Genomic DNA, 27524 nt, shown 5'->3' with positions numbered 1-27524 from the left:
GTTTCTGACCCTATCGTCAAGCAGTGCACCCTGCTATGAGTTGAAGTACTCTTCTAGGGTCAGCATCGAAAGGCCCACGCCTTGATGGAGTTGCACCCAAGCCGAGATTGATGGGATCCAAGAACAACAGCAAATCTGTCTGACGTAGCTCCAAAGGTATACTGGAAGCCAAGCACTGCCTTACACTGGTTGTCTCTTCCAAAGCTGGGTCTTCCAACAATACACCTCAGTTGTCTGTATCAACGAAGTATTCGAAGAGCGAAGTGGCTGTGAGTTCAGTGATTGGGTCGCAGAAGTCGATTTGGAAACTCAGGTAATTGAAATGCCACTTGAACTGCTCACTGGTAGTCATTGCCTTCCGGACGGAAAGTTTTTCTGCCATCTGAGACTTCTCTCCGGTTTGCGTATGGTTTTCGATATACGCCCAAAGCTGTGCTGCACTTGCCGTAGATTGCATCTTGCTGTCCATGTAGACGAACTCCATGAGCCGGCTTGGCTGAAGGAAATTTTGGTTCTTGCTGGCATGTGGAATGCGCCGGAAGCATCGCAATATTTCATCCCAAGTAGTCGGTGCGGCATTTTGGTCAAAGATCGCTTCACACTCGTATTGTTGAAAGAATAATTCAGCATCATGCCAGATCAATGTAAGGCTGCCCTTCTTATGCATCATATGATAGATCAGAAGGGTATAGTAGATGTACGGTACAGAAGCTTCCATTTTCGATACTGCGACGCGAGCGAGATATAGCAGTCCAAGATGACGGTTGCAGTTCAGTAGCAGATTGATTTCCGGGTAAGACGGCCGTGCTTGAGGTGTACGGACTACGATCCTGCTGGCCAAACGGGACTGGACAGGGTCTGCGAGGATTTTGATTGATTGATTGATTGATTGATTGGTTAAACGTCCTATGTGAGTGGGAGACTATGGAAGACGAGAGGAGCAGTAGCTCCTCTGGTAATGCAAGGTTTAGTTACAGGAGGTTGGGGTCTATGAAAGTACAAGGGATGGTGGGGCTCTTGCCCTATCTGCGAGGATGTTATTGATGAGCAAAATGGCTTCTTCGAAGATTCATGTCCGTGGGAGCTTTCTCAGCTTGTAGCAGTTTCCGAATCATCTTGCGTAAGCTCGTAGCAGCCAAACGGAGGGTATTGCTCGGGCGCTTGTGAGCGGCAGCAAGCTTTCGGATCGCGAACAGTAGCGCTTTTATAGCTGCTGAATACCAGCCATAAGCTTTCCTGTCCGCTACACTGCCTGGCATATGGCGAGTCAAGCGGTCCGCAAATCAACAGCATGGGTCTGGGCCAGCTTTATCAGTTGTAGCGATATGTCGTCATTCCTTGAAGAGTACCATGACTGTGTCGTTGTCCCAGCTGAATAGATAGTGTTTCCTATCGGCAGGCCTCGCTGACTTTTTGTCGGATCTCATCACCATTTCAGACCGTCCTAAGGCATCCGAGAAGCCGATATTGCCTTGTCCCAAATCTCTAATCTTAGTGGTCGCTGGGAGAAGATACTTTCTCGCCACATCGTACTCGGCAACTCTTTTTTCGTTTGCTGTGTCGGTGTCGCGTTCTGAGATGAGTTTTACGCCTTCGTCCCAGTACGCGTACAGAGTGTCTAAAATCGAGTCCGCATTATCCTGAGACTCGTTCTCGGGTTCGGTCGACATCGAGACATGGCTAGTTCTTCCGAGTACTCGCACGAGAGTCACGATTGACGTGAGCTTGGCAGTTGTGAAGTTGATCGGACTTGCCGCTCTAGGATGGCACTGTGCTTCTGCCCACATCAGATCATTAAGCACTTCTTGGAGCACCGAGTTGAAATCTTCATGTCTGCCATCAGATTCTTTCTGTTCCTGGGCACGATGTGGGCGCTTCTTGTGTTCCTCAGTTTCCTGTTGACGAGAAAGTATGACATTTCGACAACTGTCGAGGCGTGCCTTTGTGATTTTTTGGGCGGCGGCGTGATATCTATGTATCAGCGAGCTCCATTCGGTGAGAAACCTTGTGTTCTCGTAGGCTTTGGAGTCTCGAGCCTTCTGCGGGATCTTGCCAAACCGTTTAGTCCAGACGTTCGTTCCTAGAATATGTTCAGTCAGGTCAATAAGTCAGCGTATGTTATCGTCAGTGTCTCCTCGGTACCCATTTTCAGTCAACTTCGTCATATTGGACAAGCTGAGTTAGATCGAGTTGTTGGCTGAGAAGTGAGGGGCAGTGGTGAGCGAAGTCGGTAGTCGCTGCCGTACGGTTGTCGCTCTTATAAGCAAGTGGGAGGACGGCGTGGGATAGTAGAGATCGAACGGAGGTGGCTCCAGATTAGATTCGAAAGCTTGTCCAAGGAAAAGTGCAGTTGAAAATGATCTTAGCAGTACCTGCCCCCTATTTCGCGGGCAGGCGACGATGAAAGACGGCGATATGGGTCGACGACAGGATGTGGTGTCCCATGAGAAGCAGTGCGTAGACTGATGTGATAGTTCGAGCGGAGGTGAGGCGCAATGTTGTCGCGGCATACACGTGAAGTTGTTGCCATGAAGAAGTCGCGCAGCTGCCTCCTTTGTCTTGGCGTATTTTGGAAAACACGTGTTACCTCCTCCCCTCAACCGACTGGAGAGATTCATCATTGTGTAGGGAAACAGACCGCATTGTCGGGAACCAACAGAGGGACAGACAAGGACGAGTTTCGTGCAGTGATTCAAAGACCGGTGCTGAGCCTGCAGCGCCTGTCATTACACAATCTCAGCTTTGCTGCGGGACAGCGGGCTACGTCAACATTGCCCAAAGATATACCTTCGTGACATAGCACAGCTACTGGGAGGCAGACCATGGTATATACGATGACGACGGCGGGTGGCATCAGGAATGTTGAAGGACTGTTTCGCGTCTTATTAACTGCCGCGGACGTGACGGCTTGCTTGACCCAGCATAATATCCACACAGTTTATCCAAAGATCGCAAGCAATCAGCACACTCATTGCAGTCCTGCGCAACGAGAGTCCTTTGTACGACCTTGACGATCCTGTGCGGCCTGACGCGCCAGCCCGTCGACAACTTGGAGCCTTCCGCAGATGTCACCCTCACAGTTACCACGATGATCCGTTGAAGCAGACCAATCCCAGACAGCCAGAGCTTTGGAAGCTTCGACGATGGCTCGAGGACAGCACGACCGCCGCCGAGTCAGCTGAAGCTGACAAGCAAACAGTTTGCTCGACGCAGATGCCGACAATCGAGGCCCCAAACGTGCGCATGGCATTCTCCTGTGATGAAAACCGGCCAATACCGCAACTTGCATCCCTCAGTGAGCCAGCGTAAAGCTCCCTAAAGTAAGCTTTCCGTACCTCCTGTGCCAGAGTTCGGGTGTGGCTCCCCACGCATGACGGCCGATCTGGTGAGACGGACCCAGCCAGCTTCCTCGATGACCGAGCAGACGTTGACGACCGAGGTTCCAGTTCCAGGTGCTCTGGCCATCATGCTCATGTCGTGGCTACACACAAACTGAGGGGAGTCCTGAAAATCGACAGCAAGATGTCATTCTGGCTTTTGAACAGGTGGTGCACAGCAACGCATCTGGAATAGGAGTACTGTCAGCTTGCGTCATCTCGGGAAGAGGAACTGGTATGAGATGGACGTGGTCTTGTTTGGGCTCTTGGACTGACGATCGACCATTTCTGACAGGAGAACCACCTCGACCGTCCCCGAATCCTCGCCGACAATCTTTCCAACGCTCAATAAGCGATCGCCGAACCAGAACCTCTGCGGTGTCCTGTTCCCGCCCATCGCCTTCGTAAGCCTTCTCCGACACCTGGATCATAAGAACGTCCTGTGCGCAAGGCCGAAACACTGTGTGTTGGCAAGCCGGCCAACCATCAGCGGGCAGATGTCTTGCATCGCTGAACAAGGTCAAAGAAAAAGTGCTGCCCCGAATCATGGGACAGAGTCGGACAACTGGCGAGTCGCCGCTTGGCCCCTGATAGCCCTTACCAACGTTGCGGAGTCCAGACCGCCAGCTTTGGATCTAGCTTCAGCACGCTCATTAAATTCCGGGGGCAGAGAACAGCCCCGTGGGCGAAAGGGGGGCATCACATAGCAGGAGCCCGGGGGGGGGGGGGATAGAAGTGCAAGTAAGGAGACTTGGGGTCCAGAACAGTGCCAGAAACAAAGGGCGGTGGACTAAAGAGACAAGGGAAAGATTCGGTGGCACAATGTGCATCGGCAGACAGCGCAATATGGCCACGAAGCTGCAGATATAACCATGAAAAGTCTCGATGCTACTGGGGGCCTTTTCTGGATTTCGAGGTGGTGGGTGAAGGACATGTGGGGACACGTGCAGGGGCAGTTGCAGCCGAGCTCTTATCGATTGCACCTTCCCCATTCCAAAAATTTCCCTCTCCCAAACATCCCGAAGCCAAACCAGCAAAACCTAACCCTCGTAAATGGCCAAACGCAAGCGCTCCGAAGCCTCACCGGCACTCTCAGATACCATGCCCGCCGCCGACAGGCTCCTCAAACGCCAAAAGAAAGCAGTCCTCACCCGCCTCACCGCCGCGCAAAAGCCCCTTGTAGCAGCGCTCCGCCTCGGCGCCGGATTCGAGCGCCAAAAGCACAGCCGCCGCAAGAAAACCGCGGTTCAAAAAAAAGATACGAAAGCGCTCACGCGCCTCGACGATGAGTATAGAGTGCTGAAGGCGCTGGATCTGGAGAAGGTAGCGGAGCAGCATGTGCGCAGGACGATTGGGAAAGTGAAGAGTCTCAAGGATCATGAGGCGCTGCCGGAGAATGTTCGGGAGATCGAGAAGGTGGAGAATGATGCGGCGAGGCTGAATGTGTTGGCGAGGCTGTACAAGGTTGCTGCGGTGAAGAAGGAGGTTGATGCGCTGATTGACGACTTGAAGGAAATCGTTGTTGGCGGGGAGAGCGCGGCGAAGGCTGAAAGTGCGGGGAAAGCACAGAGTGGGGAGAAAAAGGAGAAGAAGCGCAAGCTCGAGGAGGAGGAGGAGGAGGAGGATGTGGACATGCTGGACATCAGCGATAAGGATGGCGTTGCGGCGGAGATGTTCAATGCACGGATAGCAGCGCCTTCGTCGGGGGAGGAGAGCGATGGCGATTTGTCCGACGACAAGCGACCACCGAGCATAGGCGACAGCGACAGCGACCATGGTCCAGACGCCGACCTCGAGGCAGCGAGCGGCTCCGACGCAGAGCCATTCGAGGGCTTCAGCGCCTCGAACTCGAACTCAGACGCTTCTATAAACCGGTCAATAGCGCCACCCTCCGACCTCTCAGACTCCGAATCCGCCTCCGACTCCGACACGTCGGTTTCCGTAACCATCGAGCGCAAGCCCAAATCCTCTAAAGACCCTGCTAAACCCTCCACTTCAACTTTCCTCCCCGGCCTCAGCCACGCAGCATACTTCTCCGGCGACGAATCCGCATCCTCTCTCGACGAAAAGCCGCGCAAGAACCGGCGCGGCCAACGTGCGCGCCAGAAAATCGCGGAAGCAAAGTACGGCAAAGCAGCAAAGCACATCGAAAAGAATGAGCGTAAGCAGGGCTGGGACGCCAAGCGTGGAGCTGTTAGTAGCAATGCGAAGCCGGGGAACAGGAAGGATAGGAGGGCCGCGGAGAAGGGGATGAAAGCGAAGGGTGGCAGAGGCCCGGTGATTAGTGGAGAGAATGCTGCGCCGTTGGGGAAGAGGAGGGGTGAGGGAGAGAAGATAGCGGAGAAGAAGGGGCCGAAGAAAGATGACACGGGGCCTCTGCATCCTTCATGGGCGGCGGCCAAGGCCGCGAAGGAGAGCAAGAAGTTGAAGATCGATCTCGGGGGCGCAAAGAGCGCAGGCAAGAAGATCACATTCGACTAATCCCCAAAACTTAAGATACCCAAAGACGTGACAGCAATCCATTCTAGTAACCAGACATCTGCGAGTCCACACTCTTTCCCACAACGCCTTCTCTACGTCACGCTCAAAGTTTCGACCCAGAATCGGATTCAACAACAGCAGCAAGCCACCCAACATCCACCTCCCCACCCTCTTCAACCTCCAACACCCACCCCACCCTCCCACTCCTCCCCGCCCTTACCTCAAGCTCCATCTTCATCTGCTGCACCACGCACACCACATCGCCCTCCCTGACAACATCGCCCTCATCAACTAACACCTCAACCAGCTTCCCCGGGAACGGGATCGCGATGTGTGTTGGATTGCTCGGGTTGGCGCGCGGGTGCTGACTCGTGGATGCCGAGGCAGACGCGGATGTGGCGGAGAGGGTGAGGGTGTAGGGTATGCTGGTTGGTTTCGAGGAGGTGGAGGACGAGGAGGTGGTGAAGAGGATGTCTGCGGATAGCGAGGCGGGGAAGTCGTTGCGCAGGACTTTTGTGAGTTCGAGATGGTGCGTTGGTTGCGCTTGGGATTCCCCTGGGGGAGAAAGCGTGAGGGACCAGGCGTCGCCTTTGCGGAAGAGCGTGGCCGCTGCGCTGACTGCCGAGGCTGAAGTCGTGGGTGCTGTGCTTTGGAGGAGTGGGTTTGTGGGGTTTGCGAGGGGTTGGCTTGCTTTGAGGAGCTCGTATTGCTTCCTCTCCAGCCATTGAGTGTCGCATTGGCCGTGAAGGAAATCGGGGTGCACGACGATGGCTCGAAGGACGGAGATGTTTGTCTTCACGCCAGTGATGGAAGTGTCGTCCAGTGCGCGCTGAGCCTTCCGCACTGCATCTTCCCAAGACGAGGCGGTGACGATGAGCTTCGCGATCAGGCTGTCGAAGTCGGCTGAGACGATAGCTGGGTAGCCGCCGATGAGATGCGTGTCGACTCGTATGCCGTTGCCGGTCGGGAACTGGAAGCCGGTTATCTTGCCTATGGACAGAGACCAATCGCCTTCAACATTTTCGGCGGTGATACGGAGCTGGATCGAGTGCGCTGGTGAAGGCTTCTCAGGAAGGCGGGGTGTGGTTGGCAGCCCGCAAGTCTCCAGCGACGCGCCTTGAGCGAGGAGCAGTTGGGCTTTGACAATGTCGGTTGTGCAGATGGATTCAGTGATTGTGTGCTCGACTTGGAGGCGGGGGTTTACTTCGAGGAAGTAGTATTCGTTAGTGGAAGGATTGATGAGGAATTCGAAGGTGCCGAGGGAGACGTAGCGGACCTGTGGGAAATTGTCAGTATGCGCATGACTGAGCAGAACTATACTTACGTGTCTAGCCATCTTCAATGCGTCTTCGATGACCCTCGCAATTAGTTTCCGGTCTTTGATAACACTTGGCGCTATCTCTACGACCTTTTGATATCGCCGCTGAATACTGCATTCCCTCTCCCATAGATGCGTCACGTTTCCACTCCCATCACCGACAATCTGAACTTCGACATGTCGAAAGCCATCTACTGCTGCCTTCTCAGCGAACAATTGCTTTGACGGACTTTCTTCGACCGCTCTTTTCACCGAAGACGCAAGCTGCTCTTCATTCCGAATCAGTCTGATACCCCGACCGCCACCACCATCTACCGCTTTGACCATAATCGGGTAGCCAATTTCAGCAGCAAACCGTCGTACGTCGTCCACATTATTGGTTGGCGTTTGTAGTGCAGGCGACACAGGGACATTGCCTGGGTCCAATGTCAGCAGGGAGCAGCGTTAGCGATGGAAAATGCGTACATCGCTCAGCAAGCTGTCTTGCCTTCAACTTGTCGCCCGTGTTAGCTAGAATTTCCCACCCGGGACCGACTACAACAGCACCGGCTTCCTTCCACATTCTCTCTGCGAATACTTCTGATTCAGATAAAAATCCGTATCCCGGATGGACTGCATCGATGTCATGTTTTTTGACGGTTCCGATCAAGCCATCGATATTCATGAATGATGCTGCGGATGGCAACTCAAGTGCGTGTGTGGCTCTAGCGGCATGTGATGAATCGCCTGAGATATAAATCCCATACGTCTCAATGTCAAGTTCCCGAGCTGAACAAATTATTCGTGTTGCGATTTCGCCTCTGTTGAACTTGCATCAGCTTTAATTCACGTCTTGAAATGATTTACGAACCTGTTGGCGACGAGCAGACGCTTGATAGGTCTCTGTGGTGGCCTCGACATCTTGGAATGCTCTTTGATGGCCAAGTGACGATTAATGCTGCGGGTGTTGTCGCGCTGTACGTAAAGCACGTCGTTTTCACGACTCGGATATAAGAGTCGCAGACGAATTCTTGAAGAATTGAATGGACAGGTATGAATGTAATCCTGTCAGGAAGGCCAAGATACATCGATGTTAGCAGACAAACAGGTAGACAATGTCGATATTGAAAGATGCGAATTCTTTGGAAGCATATTGATCGTTCGTACCTGAGTCGTGGAGTGCAAATGAGATGAATGAGGTTAGGCGCGCGGGGAGCTTCATTGAGCCTCGGTACCCCAGCTTTCCTTCCCCAGACTTCACCACCGCGGTCAACTCGTCGCAATGTGAGCTGCTCAATCGCTCCGTCGCAGGAGTCACCATCAAGAATTTTACAAAGCACGCTTCTAGCTCGTTCGTGTGACCATGGCAGGCGATAAATCACCCCGACCCACACCCAAAGACGCATCTCCATCCTCGACAACAGCAACCGATCGCCTCGCCCAAGTCAGCGCACACATTACGCCCAACACACCCAAGCGTCGCCGCCGAAAAGCTGCAGACTCAGACCTACCAGCTGACTACTCAGATATTCTAGGTCAAATCAGCACCTTACAAAAACTCGCGGCAACCCCAGACCCCAAGAACAGAGGCTATGTGCGGCAGAAGCAGGCAGGCAAGCTGTGGGTGCGGGAAAAAGTTGAACAGTTGCTCGACCCGGGGAGCTTTCAAGAGGTGGGAAGTGTGAGTGGGACTGTGAGGTGGAAGCAGACGGGGCCGAGTAAGGAAGAGCCGATTGATTATGTGCCGTCGAATAACGTGCAGGGGTTTGGGAGGCTAAGGGGGAGGAAGATAGTTTTTACGGCGGACGATTTTTCGATTAGAGCGGGACATGCTGATGGTGCGTTGATGGAGAAGACTGTACGTATGGTCGTATCTCCTTGGGGGGTTGCGCTGACCACGAAGCAGATTTATATGGAGAAGCTCGCCATTGCTCTCAAACTGCCTATCGTCAAGCTTGTTGATGGTTCGAGCGGTGGGGGGTCAGTCACCACGATTCGATCGACTGGCTTCTCCTACGTGCCTCCACTGCCTTCCTTCTCGCAAGTCGTACAACAGCTGAACCTAGGCATTCCCAACCTCGGTGCCGTAGTAGGTCCCGCCATCGGCCTCGGAGCCGCGAGAGTAGTAGCTTGCCACTTCTCCGTCATGGCCGCAGACATCGGCTCGCTCTTTAACGCCGGCCCCAGCGTTGTTGCAAATGCGACTTTCGAGGAAGGTTTGTCGTTCACAGACCTTGGTGGACCAGCCATGCACTGCACAAACGGCACCATCGACAACCTCGCCCCAGATGAGGCAGGCTGCTTCGAACAGTTACGCACTGTACTCAGCTATCTGCCAGACGTCGGTACGAAGATGCCACCAACCGTCGACTGCTCCGACCCCATCGATCGAGTATCCTCAAACCTCCGTACCATCATCCCACGCGCAAAGAATAGGATGTACAACCCTCGCCTTATCATTACAGAAGTCGTAGACCGGGGCTCTTTCTTCGAGATTGGTGCTCTCTGGGGCACCACCGCCATCGTCGGGCTCGCGCGCCTCTCCGGCCAACCGGTGGGCGTCGTGTCTCTAAACTGCGAGGTCAACGCGGGCGCGCTCGACGCGCTCGGGTCGCAAAAAATAACGCGGATGCTGAAGTTCCTAGACGTGTTCAACATCCCTTTGCTCCAGTTTGTAGACATCCCGGGGTACGCTATTGGTACAGTGGCAGAGCGCACGGCGACGATGCGACACGGCGTTACGCTTGGTGCGACGTACTATGCGACCACTATGCCCATCTTCAGCGTGATTGTAAAACGTGTGTATGGTGTTGCGGGCGGGATTATGCTGGATTGCCGGGACCCGCGGATGCGCGTTGCCTGGCCATCCGGACTCTGGGGATCGTTGCCGTTGGAAGGCGGTATCGAAGTTGGGCATTCGTTTGAACTCAAGGAAATCGAAAGGAAGGAGGGAAAGGAGGGAAGGGGTCAAAGGTACAAGGAGCTAGAAGACGAGTACAAGAGGCTGATGAACCCGGTCAGGACGGCAAATGCGTTTGGCGTCGAGGAGATTATTGATCCAGCACATACGAGGAGGGTGTGCTGTGAGTGGGTGGAGCATGTGTATGAGAGTTTGTTGCCGCAGAGGGTCATGGAGAGGGTTGCTGGGAAGCTGAATCCAATGTTTACATAGCAGGAACCAGAGATTATATTTCTCTGTCCGAATGACCTGAAGTTAACGAGGGAACATCTGCCATTACTTCCATAATTATCGATAATAATACATGAACGGCATTCCGTTATTGGTGTTGGCAAATGCTCTAGAGTCCACGCTTGTAACTTAGCGTGCCCACAGCCCACTTCTCGCACAAAAAAACACAAGAACATGGTGCTGAAACTTCACGATGCACTGAGGCACAATAGGGTGAGCTGAGCTTGCAACGGCAAAAAGAGAGGTCTTGCCCGGAATCGAACCGGGGTTGCCGGAAGATACTGAGGTGATCAGAATCCGGAGTGATAACCGCTACCTGTTAGGTATTAGTAGTTGAATGGATTGAATTGATCAGGGCTGTGCTTCTTACACTACAAAACCAGTTGTTGTGCTGTTCATGGAAAAATTGAGTGATGAAAAATTGATATTCCCATTTTATTTATGCTATACATGCACCTGAGCATGTTATAAAACTCAAATGGCTTATGTCAGTCTTAGTGGGGTGGATCATGTCCTCGAAATTTTCTGTACTGGTGCGGGGCAAGGAGAGGTCTGAGGAATGCCTTCGGCAGTTGTATGAACACGAGCATCAACCGCTTGCAAAATGAGCTTTGGCATATCCATGATTGTTCCAATGGCACATGTCAATTCGTATAGCTGCTAAAGACGATACCATATCTGTTAGCTACCCCTAAAGATGTCTCATGCCTTCCCACTGCTTCCGCAAATATCCATCCATCGCTCCGTCTCCGCTTGTATGACTTCTATTTGCTGATCGATCAACTTCACCAGCGGCGTACTTGCGGCATTCTTCCTGAGTACCTCATTCCCGACTTCTAGCAACAGCTTGTTGACATTCAGCTTGATCGCGCCGGCGCGTATGCACCTCTTCATAACTTCTGCTGGGAAGTCATTTGTGCCGTGCAGCGCAACCAGTAAACGGTTATTGATCTGCTTGTCGATAGCCTCGAGGCGATCGAAGTGGATCTGCCCTTCTGCAGGGCCAGAGGGCCCGTAATCGCCGTGTACGTTGCCGACTGAGGGCGCCAGGATGTCGATGCCGGCGGAGATGAATTTGTCGACGTCTTCTGGGGATGTGAAGAGAGCTGAACAACAATGTCAGCATTGGAAAGACTAAATCCTCGAGAGATGCTCGTACCTTCCAGATCGCCAGTATCTGCAATGCCGTCTTCCCCACCATTTATCCTCCCGCTCTCAGCCTCCACCGCGATGCCTTTCGCATGGCACTCTTTTGTCAAGTGCTCTGTTTTCTCGAGGTTCTCGGCCTCTTCGTAATGCGACATGTCGACCATGACAGAGTCGACTGGTAGTGTTGCGATGATCTCGTGGATCTGCGCTTCGTTTTGCGCATGATCAATGTGTAATGACAGCGGGACCGTTGCAGCCTTGACCGCGTGTGCAGCTGCGTGCGCCAGCAGAGGAACTTGTGTCAGTGTTGAAGGGAAGAGTTGGATAATCAAGGGTGAGCGCTTTGCTTCAGCGGCACGGATAAGAGCTTCGAGCTGTTCGATATTGTAGCTAGAATTGTGTAAGCGTTGTCACTGCGCAATTGGTAGAAACTATCCTACGCAATGGCTGCGAGAACACCATATTTGCCTGCGGCTGCCGCGTTCAGAATGCGCAGAGTGCGGTTCTCCTTGAGACTTATCATGTTGTGTTTGCCAGGTATTGGAGGACAGGATCGTATGTGCAGAACCTGGTGGGATGTGAGAGTACAGAACTGAGCCTACGGACATAACATCATAGCTTTCGAATTGTATCAGAGCCGTGGCCTTCTGCCCGGGGGTGAACAGCGGAGGTCTTGCGGGATGGAATCAATACGATTGGTGCTCGAGTCGAGCCTCTTGAGTCGAACGTGCCCCGTTTCGAGGCATAATTGTCAGATGCTTGGAGATGCTGACCGTTGCCGCCTACCCCGCGTTGCCCACCTCACACCGATAGCGTGACCTGGGTGTGGAGGCTCAAGAACATGTAGATGCGCGCTTGCATTGTGTACCTCGCATCGCGGCTGAAACACATGGCAAATCCCTACCGAACCGTGCAAGTTGTGCATGTCTCGTACGAGGCTTTCGTGTTTGTGTTTGTAGACTCATAGTAGCAGACAGTGGCTTGAGAGGTCCACAAAAAAGCGAGCTGCACTTTAGATGACTTGGAATGGTCAGAGGTGGTCAAATGGTAGACCGGAACAAGTCTTGAAATCTATTGCTGTGCGTGCCAGTGGGTTGTGAGATCTTGCAGGAGGCTCTTCAGGGGGAACTTTGCAACTTCGAGTGTCTCTTCCAGGAGGTGAAGAACGCCTGCTTGTTTTACAGGGTCCCGTGCAGCAAGACCGGCTGCATCAATGTCAGTTGAGGACAGTATCCACTCATATCTTTACACTCACCTGCATACAAAGCCCTCACGTTGATCATGGCACTTGGGATCTCTTTGCCCTGATGTGTGCTGGCAATCCCACATATGGTCTCCACGCTGTCATCAAGGAGACGCTGCCGGTGACGCATGTCATCCATACCGCCCAGCGAGGGCTCATTGATGGCGACTATGATACGGGAGAAATGATATGTCTGTATCGCAGCAGCGTGTGATGGAGGGTGTATCCATATCGGCGAGAAGAAGCTATCAGACGCCGGCAATGCAGGCCTGTATATCGGCTGAAACGAGGATCCCAGGATGTTGTACCAGTCGTTCATAGCTTGAGTAAGCTTCTTGCCCTGGTCGATTCGAGTGTCCACATCGTACTTCTTCACGGATTCAGTGGAAGCGAAGTCTATGCACCGCCCACAGATATAAATGATCCTGAGACAGAGCTCGTCTGGTGTTAAGTCATCGAGCCGTCGTAGCGGTCTCCAGATCGTGAGTACCCTACGGCCCTCTCGAAAAGCGACCCAGGAATCTTGACGTAACCAGGCCCACCATGCTGCTCTGCGGAGCGGATCCTTGCATTCTCTGCACATGTGTCAGCTATGTTCAGACTCGCACTGCTGCAAGGATGAACTGTATTATCGGTAACAATGCTCAACAACACCACTTGCTGCATAGCTTTTTAAGAGGAGGCACTGACCCATTGTTGTTCTGTGATCGCTGGATCCAGAAGAAACCACGCAAGTGACGCTCCCATGCACCATTGTTATACTGGCCTTCAGCATCAAACATCTCGTAGGTGCTGATCAAAAGCGCTGTTGCTATAATCTCCCTGGACTTCGAATAGCTGCCTTGGTTCAAGTTCTGAGATAGGTAGTGAAGAGTCTCGTAGTAGTATTGTGTCGCAACATTGATAAGCGGATTCACTATGTTTGAGTCGCTCGTGGGTTGCACGGATGAGGGTTGATTCAATGCAGCGAGATGGCGCGCTGCTACTGCGAGTAGAGACTTCAGTAAACCCAGGTTGTGTACAGCTAGACGGGGCACAACTCTCGAGAACTGTCCCGTAGGGTCGCAAAGATCCAGTATTGGGCCTACTACTGCGAGGTAGTGCTGGAATAGTACTAATTCATCTTCAGTCAAGGGTATGTTCTCAACCGAGTTCCATTGATCCAGTAAGATCGGAGGAAGTCTTTGACTGTCATTCGGTGATGAGATCTGATTGGGTGGTGATCCCAGCTGTGTATTGGTGTCTTGGTCTGGCGACCGTAACTGAGGGTCCAAAGCTGGTTCCTCTCGTTCAGGACTTTCCCTTTGCGAAAGGCGTGGCTTATCGACATCCAGGTTCAGGTTGTATTTTGCAACATTCTGGATTGCATCTTCAGCAAGTAGGTCGTACCACTCGTAAGGAGCTGAGTTTGGTGAGGGTATCGAAGCTACACTCCCGGTTGTGAAAGGTGAGTCAAACTGTAATTCTGGCGAGTTGGTGAATTGAGTATCACTTCTGATAGACTTCCTGGCCAGTGCCGGCGATGCACTTGCTTGCGCCGGTGGCGTCGATTCGTTTATTACTGTGCTCACTGGAGCATTGGTGGACGATGCATATCGACATTCTCTGTCTGATTTGATGCATGTTGCACAGCGTGGTCTCTGTTCATCACATTTGATCCGACGCGATCTACAGGTCAGACTGGATTTGCAATCAGCTCAGGTCAAACGGAACAAGACGCGTCCCGTTTACAGAAACTCGATGTATGAGTTCACGAAAAACGTGTCGTCTGAAAATGCAGATTCTGAGTGGACCAGCCAATGTTGGCCTAGGGTTTACTCACCAACCTGTCGTTGTCCTCAATCCCCTTGCTCTGGAAGGACGCGGCTTCCGCGATTTAGAGGCACCTGATGATGTAACCGGCATCTCGGATAAGGTTGCGCATGCTGAGGTGACTTCGCTTCGAGGTCGAGTTTTGGATTCCGGTTAGGAAACGCGTAAATGGGCTGATTTGCTGCTGCTCGTGTTCTGCGGGGACACGGGAACGGTTTTGGTCCCGGCAGTTCAGTTCTGCGGAAGCGGGCAGTCGATAGCCACGTGATTTGCCCTGAAATTCAGTGCATGAGCTTCGGATTTAGAAGTGACTATGCAGACTCGGTTTTCAGCCTTCACAGTTCGCAGAAGTTCAGGCCGCTCGGAAAGGCGGCTCGGTTGGTTTCGATAGCGTACCCGAGATTTCGCGAGCGCTCTTGCTGTCGACGGTTCGTTCCTGCCTCTTCGCGCCGCACTTTCCTGCTCTGCAATTCTGTGACACGCCATCAACAATACGCGCACATTCCTTTGTGCACATTGTCACTCCGCAACCACCAGTCTTTGGACGTGTTTGAGATCATGCATGTCATTCATCCTATGGGAATCAAAATCTTCAACCTTTACCGGAACTCCTTCCGATGCAAAAAATTCAACAGCGCTCGGCCAACCTTCCTTTACCACGCGCCTACGATACCAGCGATGGGAATGTCAATTCCAGTTGTGTATGAAGCGCAATCGCTGAGCAGGTAAACGTATCCACCACCGAGCTCCCTGGGGTCGGCCAGCCTGGGCATGCCTCCATAGTAGTGCATCTTCTCCGCGAAATCTGGAGCGCGCTCAATCTTGTATGTCATCTGTGTCCTAACGAAGCCTGGTGAGATGCTGTTCACGCGGATGCCGTGCTTCGACCACTCCATCGCAAGGGTGTGTGCCATATTGCGAACGGCCGCCTTGGTACCGCCGTACGGTGCGGATGGTCCTGCTCGGTTGGGGCGGTACGATGTCATCGATGCAGTGAACACGACGCTGCCCTTGATACCGAGCTCGATGAACTTCTTTGCGGCAGCTGTAGCGCAGTAGTATGCACCGAAGACGTTGAGGTTGAACATCTGTTCGAGTTGGGCCTGGTCGAAGTTCAAGGCTGGCTGGTGCTTTGTCATGCCGGCGTTAGCAACCATGCCATGGATGGCCCCGGATTGTGCGACAATTTGGTCAATTGCTTTGGTGACGCTCTCCTCTGAGGTAACATCGCAGTGCAGGTAATGAACACGCTTGGGGTATGCCTTCTGGAGCGCTTCGAATTCCTCTCCGGGTTCGAACAGGTCCAGCGAGTAGATGTGGGCGGCATCGTTCGCCAGGAAAACTGTCACAAGACCAAGACCAATACCGCGGTTCGCTCCAGTGATGGCAATGACTTTGTTCTTCAGCGAGACTTTCCAATCGAAGTCCTCGCTAGGCATGGTCGACAGATACGGCGGAATGCCTGTTTGCTCGACAATTGCAGCCTTTCCATTTGTCTGATCATTGGTTGCCACAGATGCGGCCTCAGAAACGATAGCTGAAGGAGACATATTGAGGGTGTGCAACCGAGAAGCTCCGACGAGTGGAAGGTAAAGCGAAAGGAGGGGTAAATGAAGATATGGATCAACTGACACTGCACTTGCCAGGCACTGGAACGTTTAAGTATCGGTCAACTCCCACATCCACATGTTGTGTGGCGATCAAGACCGGACGGACATTGCCGAGTTCAATCAAATTCACAAACAAGCCCACTTGGAGTTCTGCACGGCACTCTGCCGATTTGCGCATCGAGGTTCCTCGTAACGAGCTGGTGGACTACATCCTGGTCTAGCGCCTCTTCCTCATTGCATTTCCCCGCATCTCAAAATTACGCTAGTCACCGTCTCGAGGCACAATTTTCTAGAAGGGTGCCATGGACAGGCGAACTTCAACATCATTCTGGTCTGACAGCCCAAGAACCAATGAATGAACGTCGCTAACCCACAATTCTGGAGTTGTACTCAGCAAACCTGTTGATATCTGTCTGTATCTGGGGAGGTCTGGGGTTGACGAAAAAGGAACATGAATCTGGGGTGGCCTAAGCTCGTTCAGAACACCATCACGGAGACTTGATCGCAGGTTCAGCTCATTCTCTATAAAGCTCTGGCGGAACCTCTCCATCGGGACAACCATCTCAACTCCATCTATTGGTAACACTTTAGATACCAGGGGTTGCCTGACTCTACCACGACCTCTTTCTCTATATTACCTCTTCGTTCAACCCTGTCGCACATATCATGGAGACACCGCACTCCTACGACGCTGCCGATCTGAAAGCGATGGATGCCTCCAAGGACCACTTCGAAGTCTCCGAGGAGCTAACATGGACACCTGAGGAAGAGAGAAAGCTGGTCAGGAAGATCGACCTGTATCTCCTGCCAACCATCTGGCTCATGTATCTTCTGAGTTACATGGATCGCACGAAGTGAGCTTCATCATCTGCAAATCAATTGATCTATGCTAACTGAACACCACCAGCATCGGAAACGCGAAGATCGCCGGAATGGCAGACGACCTCAAGCTGACCTCGGATGAATATTCCATCGCATTGGTAGTCTTCTTCGTAACATACGTGGCTTTCGAACCCGGCTCCAACATGGTCCTCGTGAGGTGGAAGCCCTCCTTGTATCTTCCAATGATCATGGCGATCTGGGGTGCATTGACGTGTGTCATGGCTGCGATCAATCATTTCCACCATCTCGTGGTTCTCCGTATTTTCGTTGGTGTGTTCGAAGCTGGTTTCGGTACGGCACACTTTGAACAATCCTGGAAATGCAATGGCTAATCAGTATGCAGCCCCGGGTATATTGCTCATCATCTCGTCCTGGTACAAGCGTGATGAGCAATCTAAGCGTTTCGGTATATACATGTCGGCTGCTATTCTGTCTGGCTGCTTCGGCGGCTTGTTGGCAGGTTCAATCACTGGTGGTATGGAAGGCACAGGCGGACTGCGTGGATGGCGATGGTAAGTTGCATATACGTTGAACCTTCTGTGACGATAACTGATCAAACACTAGGCTCTTCATCATCGAAGGCGTCGCAACAATCATCTGGGCTAGCATCGCATCAGTCATCCTCCTCGACTTCCCAGCCACGAGCTCCCGCCTCACCGAACGTGAGCGCGCCATCGCCGTCGCCCGTTTGCGTGAAGGCGGTGTCAAGTCTCGCGGCGTAGGTGAGGAACGCATCGGCAAGGCCAAATCATTCAGACTCGCTATCTGTGACTGGCGAACCATCGGCTTCGTTCTGGGCTACATGGTAAATTCCCTTACACCCACTCACACGACTCCACAACTAACATATCCTCAGGTCATCGTCGGCTCCAGCACCCTCAGCTACTTCTACCCCACCCTAGTCAATGGTCTAGGCTACACCGACCGCGTGCAAGCGCAATACATGACCGCGCCCATCTACGCCGTCGCCTTCGTCTGCACGGCCATCACGACCTACTTCGCGGACCGCGTATCCAACCACCGCGGCCTGCTAATCGCATCCTGGCTTGCCTTCGCGCTCGTAACGGCAATCTGCGTCTGCACCATCTTCGACTTCACTGCACGGTATGCGCTCCTGGTGCTCATGGCGGCCGGGCTATGGGCAAGCAATGCGCTAGCGTTGAGCTTTGCGAGTGCAACGTTTGGTGATATGGAACCGGAGGTTAGGGCGATTGCTCTCGCTCTTGTCAACGCCATGGGCAACCTCGCCCAAATCTACGGAGCGTATCTGTTCCCGGCTGAGGATAAGCCGATATATCTCATGGGCTTTGGGGTTATCTCCGGTATGCTTGGATTTGGTACCTCGGTGTACGTGTTCATGCACGTCGCTGTCCGCAGAAAGGAGGGCATGGGCTGGTTCTAAGCTACCTCAGACGAGCTCGAGACGACGGAGGAGAGAGAGGAGTAGATGTTCCGCTGAAAACTTGTTCGGATTGTTTAGACTAAAGAACTACGAACTCATACTTTCTCGCCTCAAGCTACCCGCTTTTTTCATCTTTCTGGGCTGAACATGCTTTATACATCATTTCCAGAGCTCCGAATGCTAGTCAAACATACTTGCTTGGCCGGACATGTCCTCTCCTTGATCATCACGAGTATCTCTGCCTGGCAAAGTACTGGGTGCAAAACCACGGCTTTGAGTAGGCGGCGGCGCACCCTGGATAGGAGCGCCATAGGAGGCATGACTGTTATTTCGTAATGTTGGAAGCATCAGGTTCTGGTACTGAAGCGACGCCATACCCATGGGCAATTGAGGATGATCGTACCGGCTGGGTCCGTACTGAGAACAGGCTTGATAGTAAGCGGGCACCTGCTGAGAAGCAGCACGCTGATGCGGTGGTTGCTGGCTCACATAATGTTGCGACCAGGATTGCTGAAGCAGTGTTTGCTGACCAAACGGCTGCCTGAATCCAGCCAGCCACTTCAAGCTCCTCCTTGTATGCGCTAGAAGTGCATTTATATGCCCCTCAATGTCAAGCTCTTGCAAGGTGGCACAGCGCCTATACAGTGTTTCGTTGGCGAAAGTACATGGACCTCTGTGGGTGCGAATGCTGCGGCAGATGGTCCTGTGAATGATGACGGACTCTTCCCGCTGGTTGTCGAGCCTTTGGTCTATGTCTTGAAAAGTTGATCCATCGCGTCGTTGGTGTTTAGCTGTTGCGCATTGTTGTCTTCGACGAATAAGCGAAGCCTTGAACGTCCTTCATTCGTAACCTTCTCATCTTCGCTGTGCTGCTTGATGGTCTTATCAACGGTGGAAGTAAGTGCCAGAAGTAGCTCGTGGTCGTTGGCGCTCGAAATTTCTGTCCCAGATGTTGTTCATTGGAGAGTCTGGCATCGATGTCGGTGACAGCGGAAGCTGAATTTTCTGAGTGGTTTCATGAGCCGTAAACAATGATCTAGGTGGCCTTAAATTGTCTTATGTAGGGACGGGAATCGGGCCATGGTTCTGGTGCGCAAGTTTTGCAGTGCAGGTGTTCGTCGCTTGGCCCACATATGATGTACTCCTTCTCAGTCCCACAAAGACCATGTCTGGAAAGTTCGCGGCATGATTGGGAGATGTACAGTAAAGAAAAGAAGGGTAGAGTGTTATGTAAAATGTTTGTATCTTTTTTACGGTGTATTGATGGTGGACTTACCGCATGGCCGTGTCCAAGCGCTCACCATCCAACCCCCTACATAGTCTCACAAGTCACCGTAGTGTAGACGTTATCCTTGGTCGCCCTCGAGTATGGGCACACCTGCCTCGCCTTATAAACAACCTTCTCAAGATCCTCCTTCGACAAACCCTTGACCTTGACATTCATTTCCACTCTCAGTCCCATATCAAGCGCCTTCATATCACCGACTAGGTGCACCTTTGTCTCAACGATGGAGTCCTCGGGAGTCGTGGGCATTTTAACGTTCACGCTAGGTGCTACGGCGTTCATCGCGGATTGGAAACACGCACCTGAAGACCATTTAGTGCGTGGTCGTATGAGCGGGTGCCTGAGATCTTACCGTAGCCAGCAGCAAATAGCTCCTCGGGGTTCGTTTTGCCAGCATCGCCCTTACCACCGAGAGCCTTAGCCATGGTAAGGTCGATCTTAAGGTTCTCGCCATCAACGTGGCTGTAACGGGTTACTTCATGGATCATAGCTGTTGAATCAGATAGGAACATACCCGACGCGCGCTCCTACGACCTTGGCATGTGCGGTGTAAAGACTGGGAGCAGTTTCGGTGTTCAGAAAGCGACGAGGAACCGAAGAAACAGTCCTGGGCGAAACGTGCATAGCGCTGCGCAGCATCGGCATGAAGGTTCTTGAAGCCATTGTATAAGATGTACAAGCTCAATGGAAGGTTTGTGACATGGAATGGTTGCTTAGATGATTGTTGTACAAGATCCAATCAAAAACTACGAGGAGAAAGGTGGTAAGGAGCTCCGAGCTGTTTTCCCAACCCGTAGCTGCGTTCTTTGGTGACAGCCTGTGACGTTCTCGAGTCAATGACGTGTGTACCTATCGTTAAACTGCTTGCGGTTGGTGTGGAACGCGGATCTTCAGGGACATCTTGATCAAAAGGAACCGAGGTCTAAGGTGCATGCTTTAAGCCAGCAAAATCTGCTGCACCGTTTAGACAGGGTTCGTGCTGGTGCCGGAAGCAACACATGGTTGGCAGGCTTCTGCAAAGAAGAGATTTGTGTTGTTTTTCGAATAAACACAGTGAGCCCTGCTTGAGCTTCCAAATCGCAGAAACGCATGGATCACATCTCTTCGTGCGTGCAAAGCTCACACCCCACCGCCCCAGCTCAATACTCCATATATAACTGCACTCAACAGAGCATCCCACCCGATCGTCTTCACCGCCTGTCCCCTCCACACCAACGCCATAACCACATCCCCCACGTTAACATCCTTCCTCAGCATTGCCCAGTTCGCTACGACGAAACCACCTGAGATAGCAGCGCTTTTCTTGATATCCGCGTCGCTCAACTTGAGCAGCCTCGTATGCGGCAGAAGCAGCAGCGCACGCTCAGCCAAAAGAAGGTAAGAGAATCCCGGGTGCCCGCGAAGGGACGGTTGGGCGAGGAGCAAGGCATTCAGCAAGATCGTTGGAAGCATAAGTGACGCAACAGGCTTCTGCTTAGGCTGAGCATGTGTCTTTGTCCTCTTCTCGCTTCCAGCCACATCTAGAGCTGCGAGATGTAATTGAATAATAAACAGCGCGACCGTAAAGCTGATGGGTAAGTTTTGGCCTAAAATGATGAAGGGCACCATTGTTTTTGCGGTGAACCCGTACTGGCGACCTGTCCATCGTTATTACCTGTACAACACTACCTTGGACTTGACTGGAGTCTAATAGCGTACCTTTTCGACTGATCCATAAGTTCCATCCCCACGTTGCCAGGATGGCTAGTTGTGTCCATACTGCGCTCTCGCCGTCGGCTACTAGCTGAATGGCGAAGTCATTGAACAAACTCGTTTCCAGCATCCACCTCTGCAGCTTGTCGAATGCGGTATTGCCTAGTACAGCAAACACGTTGCGGGTCGAGCTCTTGTTCCAGTCAAGGAATGAGGTGATAAGGAAGCCAAGCATGTGCCATGAGATACTGGTGAAGCTTATGAGTGCGAGGATAAGATAGATTTTGATGTGGCGAGCGCGCACATTGCGCGTTTCAACTTTTCCGGCGCCATTCTGTTTGAACTTGCTGTGTGGTGAAGAGGGGTGAGAGTGAAATACGGATGTGTACTGTGTGTACAGTGAGTATCCGATGGCTGATGTGAGATAAAACGCGACGACGATGTAGGAGAGGAAGAAGGTTGACCCGATGTAGTTGTTTGGTGGTGTTGTGTACTGCGTTAGCGGGTTTTGTTCGAAGAATGACATCTTGACATCCAGACTGAAGAGAGAGAACCACAGTACTGTGATTATGGCTTACCGAACATGGTTGTGCTCCATTGATAAAGAATCTTATTGCAGATCTTTGGTGTTGGTCTTTGACGGTGTGTGACGTCACTGAGACTAAGTCTGTCGCAGCTTCCGCGCAGCAGTGTGTCGAACGTCAGGTTTACTTTTACGTTTCAGTTGTACATCGAGAACGTGTCAGGGCTTTGCTGTTTTCGCATTTGTGCTCGCATTGGTCTAGTGCGTGGTCAAGTTGATGTTCTATTGATTTATTGGTCCTTTTTATGTCTAGTAATCTATTGTTTTCTTGATCGCGTCGTATACTCCTAGGGTAGGAAATCAGTGCAAGTCTCCAAACTGGAAACCATGGGTCTAACTCACTTGTAACGTCCGGAATGATGATCTTCTCGAAGACCAGACCAGTATGTGTCGCCCATCCAGCAACTCTCTTGACCGGTGCCTCTAACCTCAAGAATGCTTGCTCCTGAATCGTCGCAGCAACTTCCGCGCCAACACCCGCATTCATCATACTCTCGTGCACCACAATCGCTCTTCCGGTCTTCTTGACGCTATCAAGTACAGTCTCTCGGTCCCATGGGTAGATCGTGCGAAGATCGATCAGCTCTACGCTGCACCCAAAGTCCTTCTCCGCAGCTGCTATCGCGGCTGAACATGTGTAGAGTGGTGTGCCGTAGGAGATGATGGTCACGTCTTTGCCGGTCTTAAGGACCTCAGCCTTATCGAGAGGCAGGTGGTATGCATCGACGGGGACCTGTTCGACGGCGGCACGGTAGAGGATTTTGGGCTCCATGAAGATCACAGGGTCGGCGGCGCGGATGGAGGAGAGGAGTAGACCCTTCGCTTGAACAGGAGAGCGTGGGACGACGACACGAAGGCCGGGCGTGTGAGTGAAGAGGGCTTCTGGGGACTGGGTGTGGTATCTGATTGAGGTCAGTGTCGACAATGAGATGATTCTGAGTGCGTGGCTTACAGTGCACCATGACCTACACTACCGCATGGCATACGAATCGTCAGTCCACCACAATGTACCCCGGTGCTTCCTGACCTGTATCTGTACTTGGCTGCTTCGTTGTGGATTTGGTCGAATGCCGGGAAGACGTAGTCGGCGAATTGTACTTCTGCAACCGGTCTCATGCCCTCAGCTGCTGCTCCTATGGCGAATCCAACTAATCCCTGCTCGCTCAACGGCGTGTTGAAGACTCGATCTGTACCAAAGTCCGCAGCGAGATTCATTGTGCAACGGAACACTCCTCCAAACTGGATGTCTTCACCAAATACAAGCACTCTTTCGTCTATCTGCAACGCATGGCGAAGTGCTTCGTTTACGGCGGTGTAGAGGTTGATGCGCTTTGTTTGGCCTTTCCGGATGTGCTCTGGCAGCTCTGGGTTTGCCAGTGCTGACTTCGACGTGTGGTGCAGGAGAGGTGTCGAATCGTACTCCAACGGCATATTCAGTCTCGCACCGGCAGCAGCAGCGGAGTATTGTCTGCTGTGGGGCTTCGAATGACATCTTGAATGAAGTGATGCTTGAGGCCTGAGCAGATACCGCGATAAGGCACGCACTGAGGGTGTTTTGGGGGTCATGATTTAGGTGTAATCAAACAACAGTGAGTTGTTACAGAGCTCTACATCAGAGAGCAGAGTAATTCGTTCACCCCATCCCCCAGGCGGAAGGAGTGAGTGCGGACGTTCGGCTCATGCGCCTCGGCGGAGACGCTTGATGTCGGCTTACCCCAGATTCTCCAGCGACCATCAAGGGATAAGCCCTGTCTGACATAAGTTCTGATTAAGCAGCTTCACGTGCGTCTGCTCAATGACGTCCTTGGCCAATGGGCCTTCCGTTAGCAAAGCGTTCGCCAACGGCGGGGCGCGCAGTTCTCCTGCAGCGGCAGCGGAAACGCTTGGCGGGAATTGTCTAGATCTTGATGTTGCGATGATGATGTGCTCGGGCACCGCAGACTAAATCAATCGCCGTGCATCTCGCGGAACTCGGCACAGCATCTCAACAGCTGCCCGGACGCTTTGTGAGGTTGCCCAGGGTGTTCGAGCTGCAGCTGCGTCGCCGTGACCCACTCGAGCCGCACAGTGCACACGCCAACTGCCCGTTCCATCCGCAGCATTTTGCGCGCAGCCACTCTGCGACCTCCTCCGTCACTGCATTTCGCTCCTTCAGCGCGAGACGCATCCATCCTCTCCGCACCCAGGTGCTGCATCTGCTATGGCTTCCGCCATCAGCGCCTCTCGCTCTGCCATGGGCAGCGTCAATGGCTCGCGGGCCGGGCGCGTCAACATGCTCCTCGTCTGCGTCTTCCACGCCTTCGCACCCTTGGTCAAGGCTCTTCCGCTGGGCGGCATCGTGAACGCGCTCGCTGACGAAGACCTGCCCAAGTCGGCCGACGACGCGAGTCTCTGGCTGTACCTGGGCATCGCCGTCGGGCTGGTGCTCGCTGGCGGTGTCTTTGCTGGCTTGACCATTGCGTACGCACACGCCATCCCGCCCTTGTGTAATCGCTAACATTGTGTAGGCTGATGGGTCAGGATGAAATCTACCTGCAAGTTCTTGCTACCTCCGGCGAACCTCATGAGCGCAAGGCCTCCAAGAAGGTACTGCGACTGCTCAAGTACGGCAAACACTGGGTCCTCGTTACGCTGCTACTTAGTAACGTCATCACCAACGAGACTCTGCCCATAGTCCTTGACAGGTCCCTTGGTGGAGGCTGGCCCGCCGTTCTCAGTTCCACTGTTCTCATTGGTACAATTGATCTACGCTTGCCGTGCATTTACGTTGCTGACCAGTCTAGTTATTTTTGGTGAAGTCGTCCCCCAGTCTATCTGTGTCCGCTATGGATTGCCAATCGGTGCTTGGTGTGCGCCCATGGTCCTCGGTCTCATGTGGATCATGTCCCCCGTCGCATGGCCTACTGCGAAGCTCCTCGACTACCTTCTTGGCGAGGACCACGGTACCACCTACAAGAAGGCCGGTCTGAAGAGCTTGGTCACTCTGCACAAGTCTCTGGGTCACGCTGACGAGCGCCTCAACGAAGACGAAGTCACTATCATTTCCGCCGTATTGGACCTCAAGGCTAAGCCTGTGGGCAACATTATGACACCTATGAAGGATGTCTTCACCATGCCCTCAGACACAGTTCTTGACGAGAAGATGATGGAGAACATTCTTTCCGCCGGTTACTCTCGCATTCCTATTCATACTCCCGAGAACAAGAACGACTTCGTAGGCATGCTGCTCGTCAAGATGCTCATTACCTACGATCCAGAGGACGCCCTGCGCGTGCGCGAGTTCGCGCTGGCTACTCTCCCAGAGACACGACCAGAGACCAGCTGTTTAGACATCATCAATTTCTTCCAGGAGGGCAAGTCCCACATGGTGCTCGTCTCTGATTTCCCCGGCGACTCCCACGGCGCTGTCGGTGTTGTCACTCTGGAGGACGTCATCGAGGAGCTTATTGGAGAGTACGTTGTCTCGCCGTATCAGCTTCGAGGCCTTTGCTAACACTGATAGGGAAATTATCGACGAGTCGGACGTGTTTGTCGACGTTCACAAAGCCATTCGCCGCATGGCTCCTGCTCCACGAACCCGTGTGCCTAAGGGTGCTGTAGTCCTGGACGGATCCCGCAAACCGTCCGAAGCGCAACTTGTCGATGGTGAGACTGATACTGAGCAGAACGGCGGACTACGCAAAATGTCGATGCCCGAGCAAAGCGACGCCCTCCGCCCGGCTACATTTATGCTTCGTCGCCGCAGCACTGGCAACAAGGGGACATCGGACCCTCTTCGCGCCGATGACCCTGAAGTCATGAAGCATCTGAAGTACCTCGGTCCCTCGAACGCCGCCAACCGGCCCAAGTCTACCCGCATCAACACCGTGAAGATTAAGCCTGGTCACACTGCCTCTCCTCAACCCGAGATCCCCACCACAATCCCCGAATACACCCGACCGTTATCGCAAGGTGTCCTTGCTCATGATTCGCATGCTCCTGAGGGAGGTATTGGTGAGGGTCTTCTCTCATCGGCTGCTGGTGAAGCTAGTGACGGCGTGCACAGTCTGGCTGTTGGATATGGTACAATGGCTGCTGCTAGTGGCGACCATATGTCTTGGAAGTCTGACCAAACCGGTGCTAAGAACACAGGTGACGATGCTATCTCTCCAGGAGCTCAACCGACTCAACCGTCATACGCCGATGTTGTGTCCGAAAACACGGACAGCAAGAACGACGTGCAATCGAGGGGACGTCGCAACTCACACAGCACCATCGGTTCCCTGCATTCCGGGAAATCTCGCTCTCGCAGCCCACCGAAGAAGCGTCACACAGCCCGCAGTGGTAGCATCTCTGAGAACATCATCGACGTGAACGGAGTCAAGAAGATCGTTTTGGAAACCACAAGTTCTAGTGACTCAGAGGATAAGCTCGCAGGTAGCCAAGCTGACGGTGCTCAAGACTCGAGGCAGCAGTCCGAAGACGAATCACCGCACGCAAGTAAGGGCGAGGGAAAGAAGAAGAGGAAGAAGCGAGGTAAGAAGAAGAACAAGGGCGGTAACAGTAGCGAGTCGCAACCCCTGCTTGGCAACCGGTAACCCCAAGTTCTTCTGTGAGACGTGCGGTTGATTTGCATTTTTCCTAGCATGTTGCGAGCCATTTACCACGAGCGCGAGCAAGAGCGAGAACATGAAGCCTGGCGAACCGTCATCTGTTTTCGACAAGATCAAAAACAGGATATTACATCAGAGGGCCTCAAAAGAAGACGAAGGATATGCGGGCGGCGAGGAGAATGCGAAGAGTATCGTGTAATGGGCATACAAACGGGTTGGCATATTTTGGGCTTGTTGTATCTTTTTTTTTTCTGTATCATACGAAAAGCACAACACGGCATCGAAGCGGTGTATTCACATTCAAGCTCCGGTCTTGGGCCATGCTCCTTATCCCATTTCATTGCGATCCAACCTTGACAGTTCGATGTGACGTACGTCCTCGCTTTGCATTAGGGAAACGAGAGTGACTATCTTTGCAGTGCGTGTGATCGTGCCAAGATGCATGTCCTATGAAGATTTCGTTTATCAAGAACTGCGCTGCTTGCTTTGACGACACGTCCCCTCATGGACTATGGAATATGCCTACATACTGCGAAACCACACTTCTGCTCCTCATCAACACATATTGAAATCTCGGGTTCATTGATGGCGGTGTTGCGGCGTGATGAAATTTCGCCGTTTTGAGGGTATGGGAGTAGCGCGGACTGTGCAATCGCTCAGCACTCGGAAAAGAGTTGTTTGATTACAGGTCTGGGTATAACGAGGAGGAGAGAGAGGTCAATGCTGAGGATTGATATAGGATCTTGGGGTCTGTCGCCGGTCAGCGGTTTCGCCCTCGCTCTCGGGATACGCGGCGTTTGGGCTAAGGAAGGCGTGTATTCAACGCCACGTCTCGAAGGGCGTCCTGATCTAGTCTTCGTACATTGTTCGACCTCTTCACCTGTTAATATGAATATTGAGAGAATCCCCGGCGAGTTGTAGCTGTCGTT

At 52.7% G+C, this 27524-nt stretch overlaps 13 protein-coding genes across 13 annotated transcripts; 4 read left to right on the top strand and 9 right to left on the bottom strand.

Annotated features, from left to right (window-relative positions):
* Positions 1 to 226: 226 nt before the first annotated feature.
* On the bottom strand, positions 227 to 718 carry BU25DRAFT_424029 (uncharacterized protein; the record flags this gene model as incomplete). The annotated part of the gene is made up of 1 exon (XM_033708249.1): positions 227 to 718. The coding sequence occupies one exon, from the start codon at positions 716 to 718 to the stop codon at positions 227 to 229; it is 492 nt and encodes a 163-aa protein (XP_033558768.1).
* Positions 719 to 1331: 613 nt separating this feature from the next.
* On the bottom strand, positions 1332 to 2146 carry BU25DRAFT_424028 (uncharacterized protein; the record flags this gene model as incomplete). The annotated part of the gene is made up of 2 exons (XM_033708248.1): positions 1332 to 2080; positions 2143 to 2146. The coding sequence occupies 2 exons, from the start codon at positions 2144 to 2146 to the stop codon at positions 1332 to 1334; spliced, it is 753 nt and encodes a 250-aa protein (XP_033558767.1).
* A 2284-nt stretch (positions 2147 to 4430) lies between these two features.
* Positions 4431 to 5858, top strand: BU25DRAFT_441953 (Bud-site selection protein; the record flags this gene model as incomplete). The annotated part of the gene is made up of 1 exon (XM_033709265.1): positions 4431 to 5858. One exon carries the CDS (start codon positions 4431 to 4433, stop codon positions 5856 to 5858), a length of 1428 nt encoding a protein of 475 aa, XP_033558766.1.
* A 103-nt stretch (positions 5859 to 5961) lies between these two features.
* BU25DRAFT_441952 (uncharacterized protein) lies at positions 5962 to 8076 on the bottom strand (the record flags this gene model as incomplete). The annotated part of the gene is made up of 4 exons (XM_033709264.1): positions 5962 to 7134; positions 7183 to 7592; positions 7642 to 7976; positions 8027 to 8076. 4 exons carry the CDS (start codon positions 8074 to 8076, stop codon positions 5962 to 5964), a joined length of 1968 nt encoding a protein of 655 aa, XP_033558765.1.
* Positions 8077 to 8428: 352 nt separating this feature from the next.
* Positions 8429 to 10327, top strand: BU25DRAFT_450633 (ClpP/crotonase; the record flags this gene model as incomplete). Its single annotated transcript, XM_033709706.1, has 2 exons — positions 8429 to 9013; positions 9062 to 10327. The coding sequence occupies exons 1-2, from the start codon at positions 8519 to 8521 to the stop codon at positions 10325 to 10327; spliced, it is 1761 nt and encodes a 586-aa protein (XP_033558764.1). The 5' UTR covers positions 8429 to 8518.
* Positions 10328 to 10982: 655 nt separating this feature from the next.
* Positions 10983 to 12123, bottom strand: BU25DRAFT_413465 (fructose-bisphosphate aldolase). The gene is made up of 3 exons (XM_033707043.1): positions 11935 to 12123; positions 11505 to 11884; positions 10983 to 11451 (listed from the first exon to the last, which is right to left on the bottom strand). The coding sequence occupies exons 1-3, from the start codon at positions 12015 to 12017 to the stop codon at positions 11048 to 11050; spliced, it is 867 nt and encodes a 288-aa protein (XP_033558763.1). The 5' UTR covers positions 12018 to 12123; the 3' UTR covers positions 10983 to 11047.
* Positions 12124 to 12565: 442 nt separating this feature from the next.
* BU25DRAFT_347706 (uncharacterized protein) lies at positions 12566 to 14642 on the bottom strand (the record flags this gene model as incomplete). The annotated part of the gene is made up of 4 exons (XM_033703164.1): positions 12566 to 12699; positions 12750 to 13312; positions 13428 to 14417; positions 14560 to 14642. 4 exons carry the CDS (start codon positions 14640 to 14642, stop codon positions 12566 to 12568), a joined length of 1770 nt encoding a protein of 589 aa, XP_033558762.1.
* Positions 14643 to 15093: 451 nt separating this feature from the next.
* BU25DRAFT_413463 (NAD(P)-binding protein) lies at positions 15094 to 16273 on the bottom strand. The gene has a single exon (XM_033707042.1). It carries the CDS (start codon positions 16097 to 16099, stop codon positions 15203 to 15205), a length of 897 nt encoding a protein of 298 aa, XP_033558761.1. The 5' UTR covers positions 16100 to 16273; the 3' UTR covers positions 15094 to 15202.
* A 189-nt stretch (positions 16274 to 16462) lies between these two features.
* On the top strand, positions 16463 to 18519 carry BU25DRAFT_155539 (MFS general substrate transporter). The gene is made up of 5 exons (XM_033700667.1): positions 16463 to 17013; positions 17067 to 17332; positions 17385 to 17553; positions 17606 to 17846; positions 17898 to 18519. Exons 1-5 carry the CDS (start codon positions 16826 to 16828, stop codon positions 18441 to 18443), a joined length of 1410 nt encoding a protein of 469 aa, XP_033558760.1. The 5' UTR covers positions 16463 to 16825; the 3' UTR covers positions 18444 to 18519.
* Positions 18520 to 19755: 1236 nt separating this feature from the next.
* Positions 19756 to 20391, bottom strand: BU25DRAFT_347765 (OsmC-like protein; the record flags this gene model as incomplete). Its single annotated transcript, XM_033703166.1, has 3 exons — positions 19756 to 20030; positions 20081 to 20190; positions 20243 to 20391. 3 exons carry the CDS (start codon positions 20389 to 20391, stop codon positions 19756 to 19758), a joined length of 534 nt encoding a protein of 177 aa, XP_033558759.1.
* Positions 20392 to 20847: 456 nt separating this feature from the next.
* Positions 20848 to 21993, bottom strand: BU25DRAFT_373949 (uncharacterized protein; the record flags this gene model as incomplete). Its single annotated transcript, XM_033704051.1, has 2 exons — positions 21427 to 21993; positions 20848 to 21365 (listed from the first exon to the last, which is right to left on the bottom strand). Exons 1-2 carry the CDS (start codon positions 21944 to 21946, stop codon positions 20848 to 20850), a joined length of 1038 nt encoding a protein of 345 aa, XP_033558758.1. The 5' UTR covers positions 21947 to 21993.
* A 226-nt stretch (positions 21994 to 22219) lies between these two features.
* Positions 22220 to 23705, bottom strand: BU25DRAFT_413462 (thiamine diphosphate-binding protein). Its single transcript, XM_033707041.1, has 3 exons — positions 22956 to 23705; positions 22346 to 22905; positions 22220 to 22290 (listed from the first exon to the last, which is right to left on the bottom strand). Exons 1-3 carry the CDS (start codon positions 23567 to 23569, stop codon positions 22253 to 22255), a joined length of 1212 nt encoding a protein of 403 aa, XP_033558757.1. The 5' UTR covers positions 23570 to 23705; the 3' UTR covers positions 22220 to 22252.
* A 261-nt stretch (positions 23706 to 23966) lies between these two features.
* Positions 23967 to 26922, top strand: BU25DRAFT_413461 (DUF21-domain-containing protein). The gene is made up of 4 exons (XM_033707040.1): positions 23967 to 24463; positions 24511 to 24737; positions 24787 to 25456; positions 25506 to 26922. Exons 1-4 carry the CDS (start codon positions 24204 to 24206, stop codon positions 26578 to 26580), a joined length of 2232 nt encoding a protein of 743 aa, XP_033558756.1. The 5' UTR covers positions 23967 to 24203; the 3' UTR covers positions 26581 to 26922.
* The last annotated feature ends 602 nt before the right edge of the window (positions 26923 to 27524 follow it).

Source organism: Macroventuria anomochaeta (genome assembly GCF_010093625.1).
Source record: "Macroventuria anomochaeta strain CBS 525.71 unplaced genomic scaffold BU25scaffold_30, whole genome shotgun sequence".
Classification (NCBI taxonomy): Eukaryota; Fungi; Ascomycota; class Dothideomycetes; order Pleosporales; family Didymellaceae; genus Macroventuria; species Macroventuria anomochaeta.
The sequence above is the reverse complement of the archived record's forward strand: the minus strand, read 5'-3'. Positions and strand labels throughout refer to the sequence as shown.